Source organism: Oryctolagus cuniculus, chromosome 9 (assembly GCF_051225735.1).
Source record: "Oryctolagus cuniculus isolate XC-2025 breed Fujian yellow rabbit chromosome 9, ASM5122573v1, whole genome shotgun sequence".
Lineage (NCBI taxonomy): Eukaryota > Metazoa > Chordata > Mammalia > Lagomorpha > Leporidae > Oryctolagus > Oryctolagus cuniculus.
Window position 1 is genome coordinate 126,490,408 of NC_142875.1, and position 21,237 is coordinate 126,511,644.

Genomic DNA, 21,237 nt, shown 5'->3' on the forward strand with positions numbered 1-21,237 from the left:
CCCCTCCCCAGCCTGGCCATTGGCATCACCAAGCCCATCTCCTTCACAGTGGCGCTATACTGGCCCTTCAGCCTGCTGGACACCCCTGCTGGCCTTGCAGGAGGATGAAGGGAGGCTGTGACTAAGAGCAGTCTCAGGGAGAGGGGAGAACTGGGAGGAGGTGAAAGGAGCTCTAACTCAATGGCCTGAGCTGGATAAGAGAGTGGACAGACGTCGTTGGGGATCCATGTTCTACTGTGGGACCCTTGACGAGTATTCCTGTGATTGTGTGAGGAGGAGCTAACTGTGCATGAACCAAGACACAGGGAGCTGGAAGAGACCTAGCAAAGCAGAAAACCACAAGTGTGCCTCTCCTGAGTAAAAGCAGTGCCAGCTGCACTTCTGACACAGCTGTCAACTGACTGTTGCCCAGGGTCACATGGATGTGACGCATGTCCTGGCTTGCAACTTATCTTTTTCACTTTGCTTTTGGTGCTTTTCAAAGGACAGAAGTTCTTGCTACTAATGTAGGTGAGTTTACCAAACTTTTTTTTTTTTCTGTATTGAGGTCTTTCTATCTCACTAAATGAGAGTATTCCCTTCCTGCATCAAGTTTTAAATAATTGCTTTGTGAACCTCTCCTGAGTTAAACTGTGGTTTCAGATTGAAGGTTGCAATGGTCTGTTTTCTCTTGTTTGTCACCCTGGTGACTGGTGACACATTTGACAGGAAGGAAGGAAATACTCTAAAGATTAAAGGCAGGATAACAAATTATGGCTGATTAAAATCACTCTTACTATTTAGTGAATGATTACAAGTGCAGAATATCGTGCTGGATAGTTTATAGAAATTCTGTTGTCTATCTGAAGAATCTGAGGCCTACCAAGTTTAAAATGTAGTCATTAGGTAAGCGTTAATGTAAAAATATAGCCATTCGTGAAGCATAACTCCAGCTAAGACAGACACTTCAAACTCAAAAAAATGTATTTTGAGAGCCAGCATGAAGAATGCTTTTGGGAGCAGGCAATTTGTGCAGTGGTTAAGACATCACTTGGGACACCCACATGCATCCCATGTCAGAGTACCTGAGCTGGAGTCTCACTTCCACTTCTGACCCACCTTCCTGCTAATGCATCCTTGAGAGACAGCAGGTAGTGGCCCAAGTACTTGGGTCTCTGCCACCTAGACTGACTTCCTGGCTCCTGGCATTGGACAAGACCAGCCCCAGATGTAGCAGGCATCTGGGGAGTGAACCAGTGGATGGAAGATATCTTTCTTTTTCTCTCTCTCTCTCTCCCTCTTCACATCCCTTCAAATAAATAATACATAATTTAAAATAATAAAAATTTTACAAAGAAAAACTGAAACATTCTCACTTTGGCTACAGCAGATATGCTTGTATTAAAAGCAGCATTGTATTTTTCCAAAAATAATGGAAAAATGATTCTGTGTTCATTTTTAATGAACAAATTTATCAGGAACAGAGCATTGGGTTGTCTTTACTCCCAAGAGTCAGTTTGCAAAATAATTATGCTACTAGGAAAGAGAAAAATAGCTGTTGAGGGTAAACAGAAACACAGCTCTTTGGAGCTCCCTGAATTCTAGCATTCTCATATGTGGAGATTAAGAACAGAGAGTGGGGCACCGGATTCTGTCCCGGTTGCCCCTCTTCCAGGCCAGCTCTCTGCTGTGGCCTGGAAATGCAGTGGAGGATGGCTCAGGTGCTTGGGCCCTGCACTCCATGGGAAACCAGGATAAGCACCTGGCTCCTGCCTTCGGATCGGTGCAGTGTGCCGGCCATAGTGCGCCGGCCGCGGTAGCCATTGGAGGGTGAACCAACAGCAAAGGAATACCTTTCTGTCTGTCTGTCTCTCTCACTGTCCACTCTGCCTGTCAAAAAAAAAGAACAGAAAGCATTATCAAGTGTACAAGTGTCCTAGATGATAAACATCCTGATGTTGTATAGGAAAAACAGCAAGCAAATGAACACCTGTGAGAGCATTCCCATTGCCTCCAGCAGCTAGAACACTGGGCTGGCTCTCATCAGTGTAAGTCTTCCCTTTGTCACTGCTATGAAACCCAGCCACAGAACTAGATGGCTTCCATTCCTTCAGTTTCCTCATCTGTGCATAATGACATCTACATTCTATACCTCCCAGGGTTTTGTGAGAAATGAAGTGTGCACATGACATGCTGTAAAAAATGTTTACATCAAGTGTAAGATACCGTAAGAGTGGCTACTGCTGAGAAGTGGCATTGATAGCATGTAAGACTGATGAGATTCTCTGTGTCTGTGTGTACACCAGCTTTAAAATATCTACACTGCTGTGGAATGTTATCCATCCTCCTCTTCATTATCATCCTTTCCATTCAATCTGTATTTTACACCCCTGGGAGAAGGTTACAGCCACTATCCTGATCCCCAGAACAGCCCTGGCAGGTGAGCCGAGAGCCCGTCCACGTTGCTAATGCAGACCTCTGCATTCTCACTGGGAAGGCTCTGTGCTTTGGCAACCTCTGGAGCTTCTGTCAGTCCGTGTTGCTGTCATCTGTCACCTCCCAGCATCCTTACTCCTTGATGTTTATCAAATGCGTGTCTCACACATGTCCGCTGCTTCCCGGCTTCTGAAAGCGCCCTTCATGCCGAGTCCCGTGCGGGGGCATTCAGTGCCAGTGCCAGGATCTCACACCTTCCTCAGCTCTGATTTCCAGCTTGACAGCGCCCTATTTTTAGAAGCCCACTTCCAAGGCCGGTGGTTGGGCTTGGACGTGGCTCCAGACTGTTGTATCTGACATCTCTAAATCTGACAGCTCACACATGGACAGTGACATTCTTTCCTTTTAGCTCTCCCAGGTCCTCTCTCCCTCTACAGATACTGTTCCAGTTCATTTGTCCCCAGCACATGCACAGGCACGCACATACACATGGGCACACATGTGTGAGCACACATGCACGCTTGTTCTCACAGTCCATGAGCTTCCTCAGACCTTCCTTCCTTCCACCTCTACTACTTCACTCTCTTGTGAGCTCCCTTCCCCATTTGTTTCCTCCAAATTTGCGTCTTGCCAACAACCCATTTCCACTGCTGCAAACAGAGATTATCCAATGCTGCTGGAGACAACTGGGTTCATGTTTAGAAGAAGCAGGGATAGAACCAACCCAGCTTTGTCCTTGACTGACAATGCTGCCTGCAGGGTTTTTGCTAGTTTCTGATATGTTTGCTTTTTTGTTTGAAGCAGTTTTTTTTTTTAAATATTTACCCCATTTCCAAAGAACTTTTTCCTTTACTAACAGCTTCTTTTTAAAACCTTATTTATTTAGAGAGCTCTCAGGTGCTAGTTCACAGCCAGGATTTGGACTGGGCCAAAGCTTGGAGCAAGAAACTCCATTCAAGTATCCCAAGGGTAGTAGGGACCCAGGTACTTGAGCCATCATCTGCTGCCTCCCAGGGTGCACATCAGCAGGGAGCTGGAATTGGGAATGGCACCAGGACTTGAACCCAGCCACTCCCATATGAGATGCCAGCATCTTGACCACTGGTCAAATGCCTGTCCCAAACTTGCAGCTCCTAGGCTGACAAATATCAACTTTCTTCATTCTGCACAGAGCAAAGAGAAGCAACCAAGGATCTAGCATGGAGACTGCTCTGAGTTTCAAATTCTTCCCCTTCCACACCCACTCTTTTATCTTTTCCTTCTTCTTAGAGGGTGCAGTGATCTTCCACTGTCCATGGCTGAGCCCTCTGTCTTTTCTTTTCTGCACATTCTCTGCTCTGAGCTTCTCTAGAACTGGGGCTCGTCCTCACCTTCCTGAGTCCCCTCAGACTGTGTGGATGCTCAAACATCTCATTTCCCTGACAAATGCATGAGCTTCCACCACATACCTTTATTTCCTACCCTTCTGTTCTATTGTGGTCCCATCATGCTCTATTGCTTTTCCTTCTGTGGCTAAATGTCACCGAGAGCTAATGCATCCTAGCCGTTTGATTAGGTAATGTGTCCACAGGGTTGTTATATAAATTCTGCGGTCAAAACACAGTTCATGAGTTATTCTGACACTTAATTTTGTCCTTAAGTCACTTTCTCCTGTGTTGACATTTTGCCTTACTCAACAAGGAAGTTTGCTTTAGATGTATATGTGACCACAACCTGAAGCTTTAACCAGTGACTACAGAGAGTATCTAAATAGAGAGTATCTAAATATTAGCTGTCAAACCTCCTGCAAGAAACAAGAACTTTAAGATAGTGATGGGAATTGTGGGAAAAAATCCTCATTTTCCATTACTAAAATGAAATTCCTGGAGAGCTGGTGAATCACACATAAAAAGTATGGTCAGAATAAATGTGCATATCCTCATGCACATTTTCTCAAGATTCTGAAAAGCACCGGAGGGTAGGACCTCGAGAATGTGTCAGTCAAGAGTAAACACAGGTGCCAGCGGAAATCTTGCCCTGACAGTTGGTCCTGCCTTGAAACCAGAGAACAACTGGGCGTTGCTGAACTTTGATTTGTCCCACAAAAGGGGGGAATATCAGTAGAAGAACCCTTGCCTCTGCTGACAGTAATTACTGAGATGGATGTTAGCAGATGTCAAAATGCCCTAATGATGTCCCTGGCCAGCTCATTCCTGGGGATGCAGAGTGGAGTGTTTCCTAGTGGATGAGGCCTTTGAAGCATTCTGCCATCGTGGCTGACCACATGTCTCCTACAGCCAATTTCTGAAGAGAACACTCAGAAACAAACGAAGACAAAGTCATCTAAACTGCAAATAATAGCAATTTAGTACCCAAGCCACAAAAATGATAGAGCAGTTAAGTTTAAAAAAAGTGAAAATACCAAAATTTAATATCACAGGGAAGGAGTTAGGTGACCTTATTTCATGAAATGTTAAAGGACGGAAGCTTTAAATATTGCACCCTATGGTTTTATAAAACTTTGTTGGTATGTGTTATCTTTAGTTTTCAAAAGCATCAAACATAGGATGCTATTTCTTAATATCTTTGTGATCGATTTTAATGTTAAACTCTCCAGGTTTTTCCCTCCTCATATGAAAGTTCAGGGAAAATGTTTTGCAACTTTGCAGAGAAGCTTTAATTTCTAGTAGATAAAGACATTTGTTTTTCTGTCCCTGCCAAGATAATCACTGCTATTACCACAAGGTGTCCAAGTGCTTTTCTCAGTCTGTTTCCTGACTGGCTGTGCATGGCTGAAACCCAGTGGTCAGGATCCCAGCTGAGTTTGATGAGAACGGAAAAGGCAGACAGATAATTTTCATGTGGAACATTTTTACTTAGCTGGCATTATTAGTTTTTTCAATCTGGAAGAGATGAGGCTTTTGGTGGGGGCGAGGGGGTAATCTTTTTGATTTAGGTAAAATGAAGTTTGTGTGAACCAGTTGAAAGAGTATCCAGAAGAAAGTAAGGGACATATGGCTAAAACCATCACACTTCCATTAGCAGTTATCACGATGTATAGATAAAAAGTCAAAGTTGCACACTGGGGGCCAGCGCCGTGGCTCACTTGGTTAATCCTCCGCCTGCAGCGCTGGCATCCCATATGGGTGCTGGGTTCTAGTCCCAGTTGCTCCTCTTCCGGTCAAGCTCTCTGCTGTGGCTTAGAAAGGCAGTGGAGGATGGCCCAAGTGCTTGGGCCCCTGCACCCACATGGGAGACCAGGAGGAGGTACCTGGCTCCTGGCTTTGGATGGGCATAGCTCCAGCTGTAGCACCCAACAGAAGGAAGACCTTTCTCTCTGCCTCTCTCTCACTGTCTAACTCTATCTGTCAAAAATAAATAAATAAATAAAGTTGCACAGTGGCTAACAGCAAAGGCTGAGAAAATGAGGTTATCAATACAACATATGCAAATTGTAGGTGAGTTCCCCTTGCCCAAGATCTTTAATCCACTGTGCCATCTTTGATGCTGGGTTCCTGGCTGTTTTCATCCTACCAGGGCTACTTGCACTTTACCCATGACCACATAGTTGGAAAAAGGCTAAAAATGGGAACCTGAACTAATTCAGCTGAATACTCTTTCACAGAAGAAAAAAAAAGACAGGTTTGATTGTGGGGTAGAAACTGGAGGGTAGACTTGTATTCCTAAACAAACCACCGGCGAATTTCATTCAGCCATGCCAACTTCCTGTTGTGTGTCAATCAAGTTAAGCAAGACTGACACACACCTAGTGTGCACATCACACGATGAAGCAATGGCCAGTCTTATCTAGAACCAATGAGTGTTCTGAAAAGTAATCGATTTTAAATGATCCAGGTGAAGAGCCTGAGGAAGTTTGTGAATGAGGCAAGCAAGAACAAGGCCAAGACCTGCAGAGTTGGTATTTGAATGTCTTTGGATGATGCTCAGATGTTCAATCCCTTGACCCACATCTCGTCAGTCTTATTGCAGTCTGTTCCAGTTGTGCTGTGTCCATGGCAGCAGTGCAGGAGGGAACCTGCTACTTAAATTCCGGATACTAGAGCAAATGACAGGGAGCCTGGTGAGCCTGTGGTTTCTAAGGGGTCCTCTTCTGTGCTTTCTTTGTGGCTTCAGTTGGACGTATTATTGTGTAAGTGCTTCTGTGGAAGAGTGTGGACAGAAGAATGGGGATGTGGAGAACACTGCCAGTGTAACTGTTAAGCACCCCAGTGGCATTTTTTTAGCTAATAATAGGAATATATCTCTTGCTCCCAGGGCTATATAGAAAAGGGCTATCCTAGGGTTTTCTCCTACAGATAAAGTAACAAGATCTTTGCAGATACCAAAAAATAGATAGTGAGTTAAGAAGAACTCACTGAAATGACATTGCTCTGACACAGTAGCTGAGCTACAATCAAATTCATACATTCATACATCTCAGAGTTTGACAAAACCTACAGCAGGCATTTGTCCTAGGCAATAGAAGGCTTTATGATGCCTGTTTTACAGATTGGTACTAAGAGTTCCACAAGATTGCATGCAAGCATCAACTATACAACTGAATAGCAATTAGAATATGTATCTAAAATTTCAGCATCTGTGTATGCTGTCCAGAAGACATCGTGAACAAGAACCATGCAAAATGAAGTAAGGAAAATGTTGATCGGTGCTGCTGACTTGAAAGAGCTCTTTGACAATACAAAAGCAGTGGATCAATGACACTTTGCCTCCAAAATCAGTACTGAGATCTATGGCATCCCTATAAGATGCATACCATGGCCTGATACCTGGAGACTCGTGATTTTCATCTGGTGGTCAGTATTATCTCACTGCTCTCAGAAATCCTGGTCTCATTCTCTACAGGGCTGCTTTAACAATTACAACAAACAGAATCATAATAAAGAATTGCCAACACACTTCCCAGTCTTGCCATTCTTACATTCTTAGAATGTAGGGTAAGTGTTAATTTTTTAAAAAGTGCCTGGGAGCTGGCACTGTGGCATAGCAGGTAAAACTACTGCCCGCTATGCCAGCATCTGATGTGGGTACCAGTCCTAGCTGCTCCACTTCTGACTCAGCTTCCTGCCAATAGCCTGGGAAAAGCAGTGGAAGATGGCCCAAGTGCTTGGGACTCTGGCCCAAGTACGTGGGGGACCTAGATAAAGCCCCTGGCTCCTGGCTTCAGTCTGGCCCAGCCCAAGCCATTGCAACTATTGGGGAGTGAACCAACAGATGGAAGATCACTTTATCTGCCTCCCCCTCTATCTTCCTCTCTAATTATGACCTTCAAATAAATAAATAAATGTTTCAAAAAATAAAACTATGCCTGTAAGTACTGAGATTTTGTCCTTTTTTTAGGGAGAAAATAAAGAGAGGGCAGCTTTCTTTTTCTAGCATGGTGAGGTCCAGGTTCTTTGATAATGTTTCTTGAGTATAAGATATGAAAACTAGAGCAGTTCTAAGCTCTGTAAGTTATAGAAGGCTCTCTGCTGATAATGCATGGCCGGAGCTACACCTTTATTGAATCTGCAGTGTGATTCACAGGATACACGTATTACAGCTGCTCTGGCAGAGTCCCAGGGACCCAGTGATTCAACAACAGGCATGGCTTTCTCATGGTTCTGCAGGCTGCATGTCAGGTGAGCCAGGTCTTGCAGGGTTTACTACCCCCGAGGCTGAGGACACACCTATCCCAGGTCTATCTCTGGCTTGTAAGTAGCATCTTCTCCCTGTGTCTCCTTGATATGTTTGTGCCTGACTTTCCTTTTCTTCTAAAGACAATGATTGTATTGGATTAGACCTCACTCTAATGACCTCATCCTAATTTAGTGACCCCTGTAGAGACCCTGTCTCCAAATATGGTCACATACCAGGGGTTAGGACTTCAACATAGGAAGTTGAGGGAGAGGGAAAGCAGAGAAAAACCACCACTGGGCACAAAAATCAAGCCAAGCTGGTGGGCTGAGGAATATTCATGTTGAATACCTGTGTGTTTGTCACATATTTCCAGTGGAAAGTTATCTTGAAGAAGAAGCTTAAGAGAATTAAGTAGTTTAATTAAGTAATTTAATTCAGTCAAGAAATGCTGAAATCAACCAGCTTGGGAAGAGCCAAACTCAACAAAGACTTCCTTCAAAGGCTCATTGTTATCAGCAGAAGGTGTGCTGGTGTCACAGTGAAAGACAAATTCATTCTAGATGAGGAAATAGGAGAATGCATATGTGAATCTGTAGAAAGGACTTTCTGTGAGCAACACAATGCAGCAATATAAATCTCTCTGAACTAATCGTGCCTATATGAATATATGAGGACTTCCCTATCAGTAAGATCCCAGAACTACTTAATCTTACATGACTGGTTTTCGGAATTCCTCTGAGCTCTTTGCCTCTTTCAAGGTGGGTTTCCAGCACCCTTATTCCAATCAGGGTCTGATCTTCTAAACTGCCCTCTCCCATTGAACTCCACATCCTCGACACTGAGAGAATTCCCCTATCTACATTTATCCATTCACTCACAGAGAGGTGTCGAGCCCATCTCACATGACTCCTTCCAGAAAGTGTATTAACGGTTCAGCCAGAGATTGTATTACCTCCTGATAGTGTTCTCAGGCCCTATGGAAGATGTCTATGGGAGACACTTAGTCTGCAGACTCTTTCCTCTCTCCAAATTGCAAGTATTTTCCTGAGGTGGTTGTGGGGATACACACTCAGGCATCAGTGTAGGCACCCTGAGCAGGGAGAATTATGCCCACGCACATTGGGTCACCCTGTAACAGGCTAAGGGTGGTGCTCTGGGCAGGACCTGACTGAAGAAAAAGGAGACAGGATTTGGAATGGCGCTGCAGAGCACAAGGAAATGAAGAAGCTGTAGTGGCTGCTGGTGTTTGATTTGATGGGAGGCTTAGCTGCAGAATGAGGGGTGGGTGTGCTGAGACTTCGGCCATGTTCAGTCAGCATGGAAGATGATGAGGCTTCTCTGTCTACTGAATCCATCTATAAAACCATCCCTGACTTCACTTAAACTCACAAAGTACAAAGGGTTAACAGTGTCTGAATTTCCTAGAAGCCATTTAGTATTTTTGTTTATGAATCTTTCTACATAAAAGCATCAATTTGTGGTACATCTTTTTCCTACATTTTTGATTTAGGAGATGGAAGATAACTCCTTTTACTATCTTCTCTAAGCACATATGTTTTTATATAATAAAACCTGTTGTATCAAGTTTAATTATGTGTTTATTAATTCCTATGTACTTATACAATATAGAATAGTATGTTTTTCACATAACTCAGTAACCAGTATTTATTATTGTACTTAGAACTTTTCAAATATATCACATAACAATTGAAGAACAGGGAGATAATTTTAGATTTATTTTTCTGCAATTCATTCACAACATTATCCCCTAAAGGTTGAATTTTCTACAGTTAAAAGTCATCCGATGTTTTTGAAATGTGCCTATAGTGTTTTGGAGTGTAGCACACTTTCATGTTCTCCCAGAAGCTGAAATGATGAGCTAGGATTTTCCCTGAGACCCTCTCTCATTAGCATTTTTCCTTAGTTGTCAGTAGCACTCTGTTATTATCTTTCATGTATCAAGCACAAGCGTGTATCAGTCATGTATGAATCCCAAATGAATGTTTATTTAAAGAAAATCTGCTAAAGATGTTCTTAACTTCCAGTGTGAACACAGATTTGGAACATGGTAAAGGGGATGGCTGTATACCATATTGAATGTACTAAATGCCACTGAATTAACTTTACATTTTAAGATGGCTTATTTTGTGTTGTGTGAATTTCACCTCAATTAAAATAAATCAACACAGAAATTGAAAATCTCAGAGAGGTCGATCTGCTTCCTCTGCAAAGGATGTTACATAACTCTACCAGGAGAATTATCTATCCAGGACACAGAAATCAATTTGAATCTTCAGTTCTAGGGGAGATTAGGTCAGGTTTTAATTAAAGAAGCTGTAGGCAAGTTAAATTGTCACTGAAGGGACAAGGCTGTAGCCCAGTGTCTAGGATGCCTGCATCTCACATCTGAGTGCCCGGGTTCGATGCCAGTTCCAGCACCTGTCTTCAGCTCCCTGCTAATGCACACCCTGGGAGGCCCCAGAGATGGCCCAAGTGACTGGGTTCCTGCCACCCTCACGGGAGACCTGGTTTGCTTTCCTGGCTTCCAGATTTGGCCGTGATTATTGCAAGCATTTGGGGAGTGAGCCAGTGAGTGGGAGCAGTCTTTTTGCATCATAACTAAACAAACAGTTGCCAAATTCTTAAATATCACTGAGATTAAATATTTCATTATCACTGTGATCAACCATTGATCAATTATAGGTGCTGGCTCCCAAGAGTCTTTGTAAAGATTGGTCTATCATGTTTATTCTGAAGGGTTCCTAAACAGGGAGAATTCTTTAACCTTTGGTGGCATTTTTTTATATTATTCAGATCCTCAAAAATTTGTGAAACTCAGTTAAACATCTTCAGTTTTTAATATCTATTTCTTCTGTGTTAAATTCTTAATAGGAACAGTTAACATCAGATCTAAATCCAACAGACACTGCTATCAAGTACCAGTATTGTTCATCATTCTCCAAATTTCAAAAGCTTTTCCTCAATTTTTAAAAATTTGTTTATTTATTTATTTATTTATTTGAAAGGCAGAGTTACAGAGAGGCAGAGGCAGAAAGAGAGAAAGTCTTCTATCCACTGATTCACTCCCCACATAGAGGCAGGGACCCAAGGACTTGGGCCATACTGCTTTCCCAGGCCATAGCAGAGAGCTGAATCAAAAGTGGAGCAGCCAGGATGTGAACCGGAACCCATATGGGATGCTGATGCTGCAGACCGGAGCTTTAACCCATTGCGCCACAGTGCCGGCCCCTCCTCAATGTTTTTAAAACACACTTTCAACCATCTTTGTTTATTTCCTCTTTCAGTATTTCCAATTCCTACATCATTTCATGGAGTTCCAAACTAGATGCAGCTAGTTCCATACTAGCTGCATCTAGTTTGTATGATAGAAACACTAACAGCTTCTTCCAGTATGGATTCTAACTGTGGCTATAAATCATGACTCTTGCCCCTCTGTATGCAGTTTCTGTCAAAGTAAATTCTGTACACTGCATTCTAGTTCTTGCAACTCTTGAATTCTGATGCTGTCTCAAAACATCTGTCTGCCTATGTCCTGGAGGGGAAGGACTGCCCTCAGATGCCTGTCTCAGAAGGAAGCAGACATGGCTGTGAGCGATTCCAGAACACTGCAGAATCAGCATGGAGACAAAGAACGGGGTGGTTGAGGGGGCTCGTGTGCCAGAGGCCCATCCACAGGCTTTGGCCACACAAGCAGACTCTACTGTGTCTGTCAGTACGGGGCAAAGCTCAGGAGCAACTGCTTCAGCCTCCACTACTTGGGAAGGAGAACTCTGAGGCATAGAATAGCAGTTCTGGAGGCTCCAAAGTCCAAGGTCAAGGTCTTGGCAGAGCTGATGGCTTTTGAGGTCCCTCTCCTTGGCCTCAGATGGCAACCTTCTCCCTGTGTCCTCACGTAGTGTTTTCTCCGCATGTTTACATCGCTGCTGTTTAAATTTCCTTTTAAGGGATAAGAATTGGATTAGGGCCCCCGTAAAGACTTCATTTTACCTGAATCATGTCTTTAAAGAGCTCCATCTCCAAATGCAGTCAAGTGTGAAATACTGAGAGTTAGGGCTTCAATATAGGAATGTTACAGAGGAAGCAGGATTCGGCCCGTAACAACATTTCCAGTGTTCTGTCCAGAAACTCATCCCCTGTTGCACATGGCAGTAGCTAGCTTAATACCACATTCTTTACTTATCACCACGTGCTTTCCCTGCTCTGGGCCACGTCTTCATGCCTGCTCAAGTGTTCCCTGCATCTCTTCAAACTGCCACTCAAATCCTTTTGCAAGGGTCACCTTCTATGAGGACTCACATTAGGACAGATGCAAAAGAAAAGAATTGCAGAGCTTAAAAAAAAAAGAAGAAGAAGATTAGAGATCTGAATTGAGTTTCCAGTTCCTGGCTTTCTCTTTTATATCCAGGACCTTGCAGGCATTTGGGGAGTAACCCAGCAGATGGGAGCTCTCCAACTGCCTATTTCTGACCCTGACCCTGACCCTGATACTCATCCTCTCTCTTTCTGTCTCTGAAATAAGCAAATAATTTTAAGTGAAAACAAAGTTTAAAAATATTAATGAAAATTTTATGGTTTTTGTACTACATCTTCAAAATCTGGTGTATATTTAAATTTAACAGCTCAGCTCAGCTAGGCCAGTTCAAGTGCTTAAGAGCCACAGTGGAGGGCCGGTGCTGTGGCGCTGCGTATTAACACCCCGGCATTAAGCACCGACATCCCATATTGGCACCAGTTCAAGACCCGGCTGCTCCACTTCCGATCCAGCTCTCTGCTATGGCCTGTGAAAGCAGAAGATGGCCCAAGTCCTTGGGCCCCTGCACCTGCATGGGAGACCTCGAAGAAGCTCCTGGCTTCAGATTGGTGCAGCTCTGGCCGTTGTAGCCAATTGGGGAGTGAGCCATCGGATGGAAGACCTTTCTCTCTCTCTCTCTCTCTCTCTCTTTGCCTCTCCTCTCTCTGTGTAACTCTTCTGAATAAATAAATGAATCTAAAAAAAAAAAAGCCAGCGGCTGGTGGCCCTGCACTGCAGCACCAGGTGCTCCCTGGTGACTCTTCCCGGTTCACATCAACAGCTGAGAGGGGATGCTCAGCTGACTGCATCCACTATCACAGCAAGACATTCAGTGAGTCCGACAGCCCTTTAGTGGGAAGCCCAACCCATGCTGATTACTCTTGTGTAGCTCATTGTCTAAGCACCTGCACGGCGATTTCTTCATGAGTCACTTGAGTGTATTTTTTTGAGCAGGGTGTTAAATAAACCATTTTCTCATTCTAGGCTTGACTTGTTTTTCTGAAAAATATGTAATCTCTTTGTCATTTGCAATCCTTGCTTTCATTATTAATAAGGAATAGCACCTGAGGACATCTCCCACCTTTCTTGTGAGAATTTCTTACCACCTAGTTCATCTTAAGGCTCTCTTTCCGATAGTCAGATTTGCTTAAATGTTCCTTACTGGTAAATCCTAACTACTCCCACATTTCCTACACCTTAATAAAGGTGTGTGTCTACAAGATCCATTCTGTATGTTTTGATGCTCCTGCCAGTATCTTTCTATGCAGTATTGTGTCCTCTTTCTTCACATCCCTAGAGCTCCATTATTAAATAACAATTTACAATGTCTTGGGGTATATAATTTTTTCGTAAAACCTTTATAAATCTTCATAAATCATAAATCTACTTGACTTACTGAAGTAAAAAAATACGTGTATTTGCTTTTCTATTTTGATTTCAAATACAGGATATTTGAACCTTGACTCCTTAAGCCTAGCAAAACACAGATTTTGAAGTTTGTAGGTCTTCATATCAGTGGCTTGGATTGTGAAAAAAGAGGCGGTCATATCATCCTATCTGCAATTTTATAAAAGCCTAATTTATCCATAATTTAGCTGGGATTTGGTGACTTTACCCTTTGAAAACAGAACAAGTTAACTGGTACTTTCTATTCTGTGTATGTTATTATGTGTGTTCTTTTCTTCTCAATCAAAACTAGTTTTCCTAATCTGGATGATGAATTTGTGTGTCTGCTTTCTGACTGAATTTTCTGGAATAGTCCAAATTGTAAATATTTTAGGCTTTGTCAACCCAGTGATCTCTGTTGTTGAACTCTGCCTGTCATTGTAGCTGAAAGCAACCACAACAGTTTGTGAATTACTGGGCCTGGCTAAGTTCCCAACCAGCTCCATTTACAAAACAGGCCGTGGGCTTGATTGGCAGTGGGCTGTGTTTTTCTGGCCTTTGTTCTAGATGCTGCAGAATAACTTACTTCACTTTGACTGTATGGACTGGCCATTCAATCTCTCTTTGTGGTTCTGGCATAATGGTGAGTTGTCATATTGACCACTGAATACAAACAGTGCAGGTTAATGGACTACTGAAGCTTGTCTAATTAAACCATATTGTGTTTCCAATTCTCTTGCCTAATATATCATAAAAATCCCTTATATATCTTCTTTTAAAACCAAATTTATGCCATGTTTACATTGCTGTTGTTTCATTTTTCATAGTTTTCCTAAATCTCCACCCTTAGCTTAGATTTTGTTTGCCTCCTAGCTTTCTGACTTTACTTTAAAAAAAAAGATTTTATTTATTTATTCAAAAGATACAGCTACAGAGAGAGGTAGAGACAGAGAAAGAGGTCTTCCATCAGCTGGTTCACTACCCAAATGGCCACAACGGCTGGAGCCTATCCAAAACCGGAGCCAAGAGCTTCTTCCAGGTCTCCCATATGGGTGCAGGGGCCCAAGGACTTTGGCCATCTTCTACTGATTTTCTAGGCACATTAGCAGGGAGCTGGATCAGAAGTGGAGCAGCCAGGACTTGAACTGGCACCCATATGGGATGATGGCACTGCAGGCTGGGGCTTTAACCTGCTGTACCAAACAGCCAGCCTGCCTGCCTTTACATTTAATATATTTCCCCCTTGTATTCACTTGCTGAGTGATGAATATTCCTAACTTTTATGGCTTACCCTACAGTTAATAAGCGCTTTCCAGGGGTGGCCCTGGTGGCACAGCAGTGAAGCTGTTGCTTGGGACGCCTGCATCCCATATTGGAGCTGTTCCACTTCTGGTCTAGCTCCCTGCTGATGGCCCTGGGAAGCAGATGATGGCTCAAGTAATTTGTTCTCTGTCACCCAATGTTGAAACCTAGGTGGAGTTCCTGGCTCCTGGCTTCAGCCTGCTATTGTGACCATTTGCAAAGTAAATCAGAAGATGGATAATACCTCTCTATCTCTCCGTCTCTCTCCCTATCTATTTATCTATCTTTTCTTGTTTCTATCCCTCCCTGTCACTCTGCCTTTCAAATAGAAAAAGAAATAAATCTTTAGAAAAGTAGACTTCCAGTTCACCAAGTAGGATTTTCCACCAGTGTTTCTCCATCAAAGTGTATAGATGTCTTTATACTATTACGAGCTAAAGTGGACAACTGTAGGATAGCTGACGCTATCACCATCACACTACGGAGGCCAGTTTGAAGAGCTCTCAGTAACAGCAGTGAAATCTAATGCTTTTTAAATGGTGATATTTATTTCAGAAAGCAAGTGACAGCATAGCCCAAACTTTAAATGACAGAAAGGACCAGTGCTACTGAGGAACGCTTCCTCTGGTTGTGGATACTCTGCAGATGGTTGCTGTTGAAGTGTAAAGTGGCCAAGATACAATTGCTATGGGAACTGTCCCTGAAACTTGACCTTTGATACATTTACATGTTCAGCCATAACACTGCATTAACAGGCTGCTGCATTTGCCTGGTGATTGTAAAAGTGGCTTTGTTTCAGGTGTTCAAGGAGATGAACTTAAATGAAAAATTGTTCAGGAGGGAGAAAGCAGAAAGTTCGATTCCTTTCAGAACATTCTCATCCTCTGACAGCATCAGAGTTCACTTCTGGGGAATTCTTTCAGAACTACGCTGTCCAAGGCTTGGCAAGGCTCGTAGTCTACTCCTCCTTTAAAGCAAACAGTGTACTCTTAGTCATCAGAAAGTCAGTTGCCTTATTCTCTATGTAGGTTGACTAGGATGTTGGTTAGGATTTCTGTGACTTTCAGAAATCAACAGGATTGTGATGGCTCAGTGAGTAGCCTCCTGTGTCAAATAACCACCACACCAACTTCAAGAATAAGTTAATGGGGCTGGTATGGCACAGCAGGTATAGCCACTGCCTGTGGCATCAGCATCATATCCTGGCTGCTCCATTTCAACCCAACTCCCTGCCAAGTGCCCGGGAAAGCAGCAGATGATGGCCCAAGTGCTTAAGCCTGTGCCACCCATGTGGGAGACCTGGAAGAAGCTCTGGTCTCCTAGCTTTTGCCTGGCCCAGCCCTAGCCGTTGTGGCTACTTGGGGAGTGAACCAGTGGATGGAATATCTCTGTGCCTCTCCATCTCCCTCTCTGTAACTCTGCTTTTCAAATAAAATAAATATCTTTAAAGAAATGAATGAACACACTACAGTCCTTTGTTATTGCATCCGCACAAATTAATTCAATTAAATGTCCCTTTTTGATTCTTCAGATTTGAATATTATGAGTAAATATGAAACCTATACAAGGCTTCAGGGTACTAAAACTCATAGGACTGAGGAGGCTAACTCATAAAGGAGAGGGTTTGACATTTATTAAGCACCTCCTGTATGCTTCACTATGACGGATGCCTAGATATGCGCAGTCTCTAATTATCAGGTGTCTCCCTATGGCCGATGATGTTAACAAACTTTCCCACATCAACCACGTAGGAACCCGTGGAACCAGTATTTGAACCCAGTTCTGGTTCAAATACTGAGAAACGCTGAACCCTCAGCGTTCTTTATAAACATCATCTGAGTATTCACAGATTAGTACTTCAGCAAATACACTTGTTACGTGTTTACCAGAGAGCTCAACAATTCCATAAATGAATGCATTTGTGCATGAAATGCAGACATCACCTGCCTAAATGTACTTCGGGGTGAGGTCCGTTAATTGAGCGCCAGCTTTTAAAGCAGTTAATGAAGCATGACGTTCTGGTCAACACAAAACAGAAAGGGAAATAGAAGGTAAGATGGAGTCAATACAAAACCCTCAGTTCCCTGAGTGACACCACGTTGCCTTCACATACAGAAGTGTACGTTAGCTTCTGCATTTGCAGATACCAGATCTCTTTTTGCCTCTTCCATCGTGTTAGAACCCAGCTGGCAGGCAGTGTCACGGCAGCATGGAACAAGGGCTCAGCAGGTGCAGAATCTCCCGACAGCCTCCAGAACTGTAAGCAATACATTGATGTTGTTTCTACTTTTTTTAAAAAGTAGAGTTTTCTTTTTAATTTGATAATATGATTAGGGGCCAGTGCTGTGGCACAGTGGGTTAAATCCCTCCCTGCATGCCGGCATCCCAAATGGGAGCATGAGTTGGATTTTGGCTGCTCTGCTTCCAATCCAGATCCCTGCTAATCTGCTTGGGAAAACACAGCCTCTACTACCCATTGGTGGTAGAGACTTGGTTGGAGTTCTGAGCTTCTGACTTGGGCCTGGCCCAACTGCAGCCAGTGCAGCCATTTGGGAAATGAGCCACTGGATGGAAGATCTTTTCTCTCTGTGTGCCTGTCACTCTGCCTTTCAAATAAATAACAATCTTTAAAAAAAAAAGAAAAAAATATGGTAAAACTTAGGTTACAAATTTTCAACCCCAACCTTTACAGCAGGAAGTCAGAGTCTAGCTTTGCAGCACTTTTTTAAAAGCCTTTGTTTTTTAGAGCAATTTGAAGTTCATAGGAAAATTCAGTGTGAAGTACATGGAGTTCCCATAACCCGCCTACCCGCCACAAGCCCAGACTCCCCCATCACCAATAACCTGCAGCAGAGCAGTGTGCTGGCTACAGTGCTGAACCTAAATTGTACATTATCACCCCAAGTCTACAGTGTACCTTAGGGTTCCCTGGTACATCTTGTAGGTTTGAACCAGTGTGGGATAGCATGCATCCATCTTACAGTGTACACAGTTTTTCTGCCCTAGAAATGCGCTGTGCTGCACCTGTTCGTCACTCCCCCATGGTTTGACTTCCACGAGGTCACGGAAGTCTTCCAGTAGGCAGCCTTCTCCAGCGAGCTGTTATCACTCAGTGACATGCTGAGCTGCCTTTGAGCATTTGCACAGCCTGACAGATCTCTCTGTTCAGTGCTAAATAATATTCTAAAGCTGTTACCACAGTTCATCTATCACCTACAGAATAACATCTCAGTTACTTCCATGTTTTATTATGAATAACAGGTGTGTGCAGGTTTTTTGTATGAACATATGTTTCAGCTTCTTTGGGTGAATGTCAAAACACATGCTTGAGGAGTCATATGGTTAAGAGTGTGTTAAATCTTTAAGACACCACCAAACTGTCTCCCAAAGTAGCTTCACCATTTTGTAATCCTATCAATGAGTGAGATTTCTGTTGCTCCACATCCTTATGACCATTGAGAGTTGTCTGTGTTCTGGATTTGGATTTGGATTGCCTTTTAAAACCCAACACCCTATTTCAATCGATAATCCAGTAGAGCAGTTCTGGGCTGTAGTACAGAAGCTAGGTACTACTTCCAGGTAGGTTAGCTACTGCCCCATGAGGATACTTGTGTTTATACTCCTTAATGTCCTTTCCACTGGAATATACATTATTTCTTAGAGAAATAAATTTGTGATTCTCTATGGTAAACCAAAGCAAAAATTAAGGAAATTTCCTGTAGTCATCACAAAGGTTGCCACATTCCAAAGACCACCCTCCAGTTTCTGATTCTGAAATTCAGACTTAGCATCACTTTATCAATGATTAGCTTCTACAGAATGGATCCTCAGTAAACAAATCTGTGAATAATCGATGTTTAAGCTAGAATCCCAGTTTACAAAGGTTCTGTTAAATGCAGATTTCTTCCTCTGTGCTGAAATGTTTATGTCTGCATTCTAAGGAACCCTCCTTCTAGTATCATGGTAAGGGGGTACTGTGCTAGTCCAAAGAGTTGTAATGGACCTCCATCCAAAACTCGATTTGTATCTCCAGATTGATGATGACACACACCCAATAAGGTTAAAGGTTCCTTGCTCCCATAGTGAGGTGTTCTGGACAGAGCAAGAGAGGTTTCTCAGGCTGATCTGAAAGAACCATGGAAGGAGGACAGGAGACTGGCTCTGGGTTTTAGTGGTGGCTCAGGGGTGGGCAGGGATGAGGGTTGCAGTACATGCTTTAAGCTGAAGGCTGGTGACAAAGAGAGAGCAACAAAAGCAAAGAGGACAAGGTGAGGCTTAAAGATGTCTGAAGTCAAACATGGAAGAATGGCGTTAGATACCCCGGGTCTTCCAGAGATTTGTAAGACAAACATTTGCTTAGATTTGTAAGACAAACATGGCTGGATTAAAAGGTACAAATGGTCTTAAGAGGACCCACACAACGTAGAGGGAACTCTTAGCACAGTCTCTGCCCCCACTACATTGCAAACTCCTCTGGCTTCCAGAGTATCAGGATTTTGTTGTTACCTTTTGCTATCTACAAATGCAGAACCTAACATATACTTCAGTATATGAATACCAAGTGGTATCACCAAACGAACTGAGGGCTTTTCCCTTTGTATTTGAATAAATGTTGACCAGAACGTCATGCTTCATTTACTGCTATAAACTTATTACAGAACACAGACTCTATTGTATCAGGTCACCATTCAAGAGGATAATAATATGAATATTGTGGAATATCAGGGACAGCAGAGAAAATTCCTAACAACAACATTTGATGCCTGAAGAATAAGGTAGCAAAGGTGAGATCCATTCTGAACGACTGTGGCCTGCTAGTCTGTATCTTCATAGAGGAGACAACAAAAATATATTCAAGGAGAGACAAAAGATTCAGAATATACTTAAACATGTTGGCAAAAACAAGGAAGACTCAGCAAAAACCCACAAAGGCCCTCTTCTGAACAGCTTACTTTTAGATCTGCTCATAAGTGGAAGAACAAAGACCGTGATCCCGACGGCCAAGTGCTTAATCTATTTGGAGTCCTCAATCCATGCGAGAATTGATGAAAACCCTTAGGAAGAGAAAATCACTGGAAGCAGCAAGTGTATCTGACCTGTAACGTACACAGGGCTACTCAATACTAACTTCAGGTAGTTGGGCAGACAAGAACCACTCCAAAGGGCAAGAATTGGCTTCATCAGCTCAGCTCTTATTAGAACACTTTCTCATTGTTGGCTGGCTGTGTTCACTAAAGTTGCTAGTTTGTGAATCTGTGTTGAATTGTGTTACTCAACTAATTCCCCCTTTCTGAAATGACATAAGATGGCAGTTTTACCTATCTAGAAATATGCTGAGAATAAAAACACCCCCTAACCAAGGTTTATGAGCACCAGACACGCAAATGATAACAACAACCTCTGAATCAGTGGTTGCCCATACGCCAGATATGGTACAGAATGTTGTCTTCTTTAATTAGCTAACAGTTTTATGATGTGGATATTAAGGCCATCTCATTGCTGAATAAAACTGAGGCTTTGAATGATTTGACTGTGCAATTGTTAACATCTCCTAAAAGTGGAGCACTACAAGGAAGACAAAAATGAAGCAAAACCTGGACTCAAGACTTCAAAACTAAATTTTTAATTAATTACATTTTTAATATCTATGTTTGAAATTAAGAAACACAGTTGCTAGCCTTATTAACTTTCGTTTATCAATAAGCCTTGTTGGTTTATTAATACCCCAAACTACTGATATGGAGAGCTGACTCTTCTCTGAAATTCTGTGAGTGCTCATTTAAGAAGTAAAGAATCTATCACAGGCCTGTTGATTCTGGAGGCCCAACAAGCAGACAGAGCCATTATTCGACCTCCAGAAAAATTAAAATCTCAGATTTAAGCCAATTTCTGTGACCAAAAAGTTGTCGCCCTGGTTCGTACTTGTAGGCAATGATCAATATAGCTTGGATGTGTTTCAGATAGATGTGACATAGCTTTCCCCTTATTTATAGCTATGAACAGCTGCGACTATCAAAATAACAAAGTTTTATAAAAAAATTTAAAAAGAACTTAAGAGAAAAATATTCTTCTTAGTTTGAAATAGTTTTACATAAAGGTAGTATATTTATATTCTGTGCCATTGTTCTACAGAAAGAAGTAGTCCTCTATTTCTTTATAGTTTTGTATAAAGGACATATATATATGTTTTTCCTGTTCATTTTTTC

The 21,237-nt window shown here is 42.6% G+C and overlaps 1 protein-coding gene across 2 annotated transcripts in view; it reads left to right on the forward strand.

The window, feature by feature from the left end:
• Window positions 1–21,237, forward strand: part of FAR2 (fatty acyl-CoA reductase 2) — a 163,558-nt gene that overhangs the window by 15,537 nt on the left and 126,784 nt on the right. The window contains exon 1 of one of the 2 annotated variants that reach the window (XM_089304791.1): window positions 384–510. The exons of the other annotated variant lie outside the window; for it this stretch is intronic. Coding sequence (XP_089160917.1) covers window positions 432–510 — 79 coding nt within the window. The 5' untranslated portion in view covers window positions 384–431. Of the gene's footprint in view, window positions 1–383; window positions 511–21,237 lie in introns of those variants that run through there. 2 annotated transcript variants of the gene reach the window in all.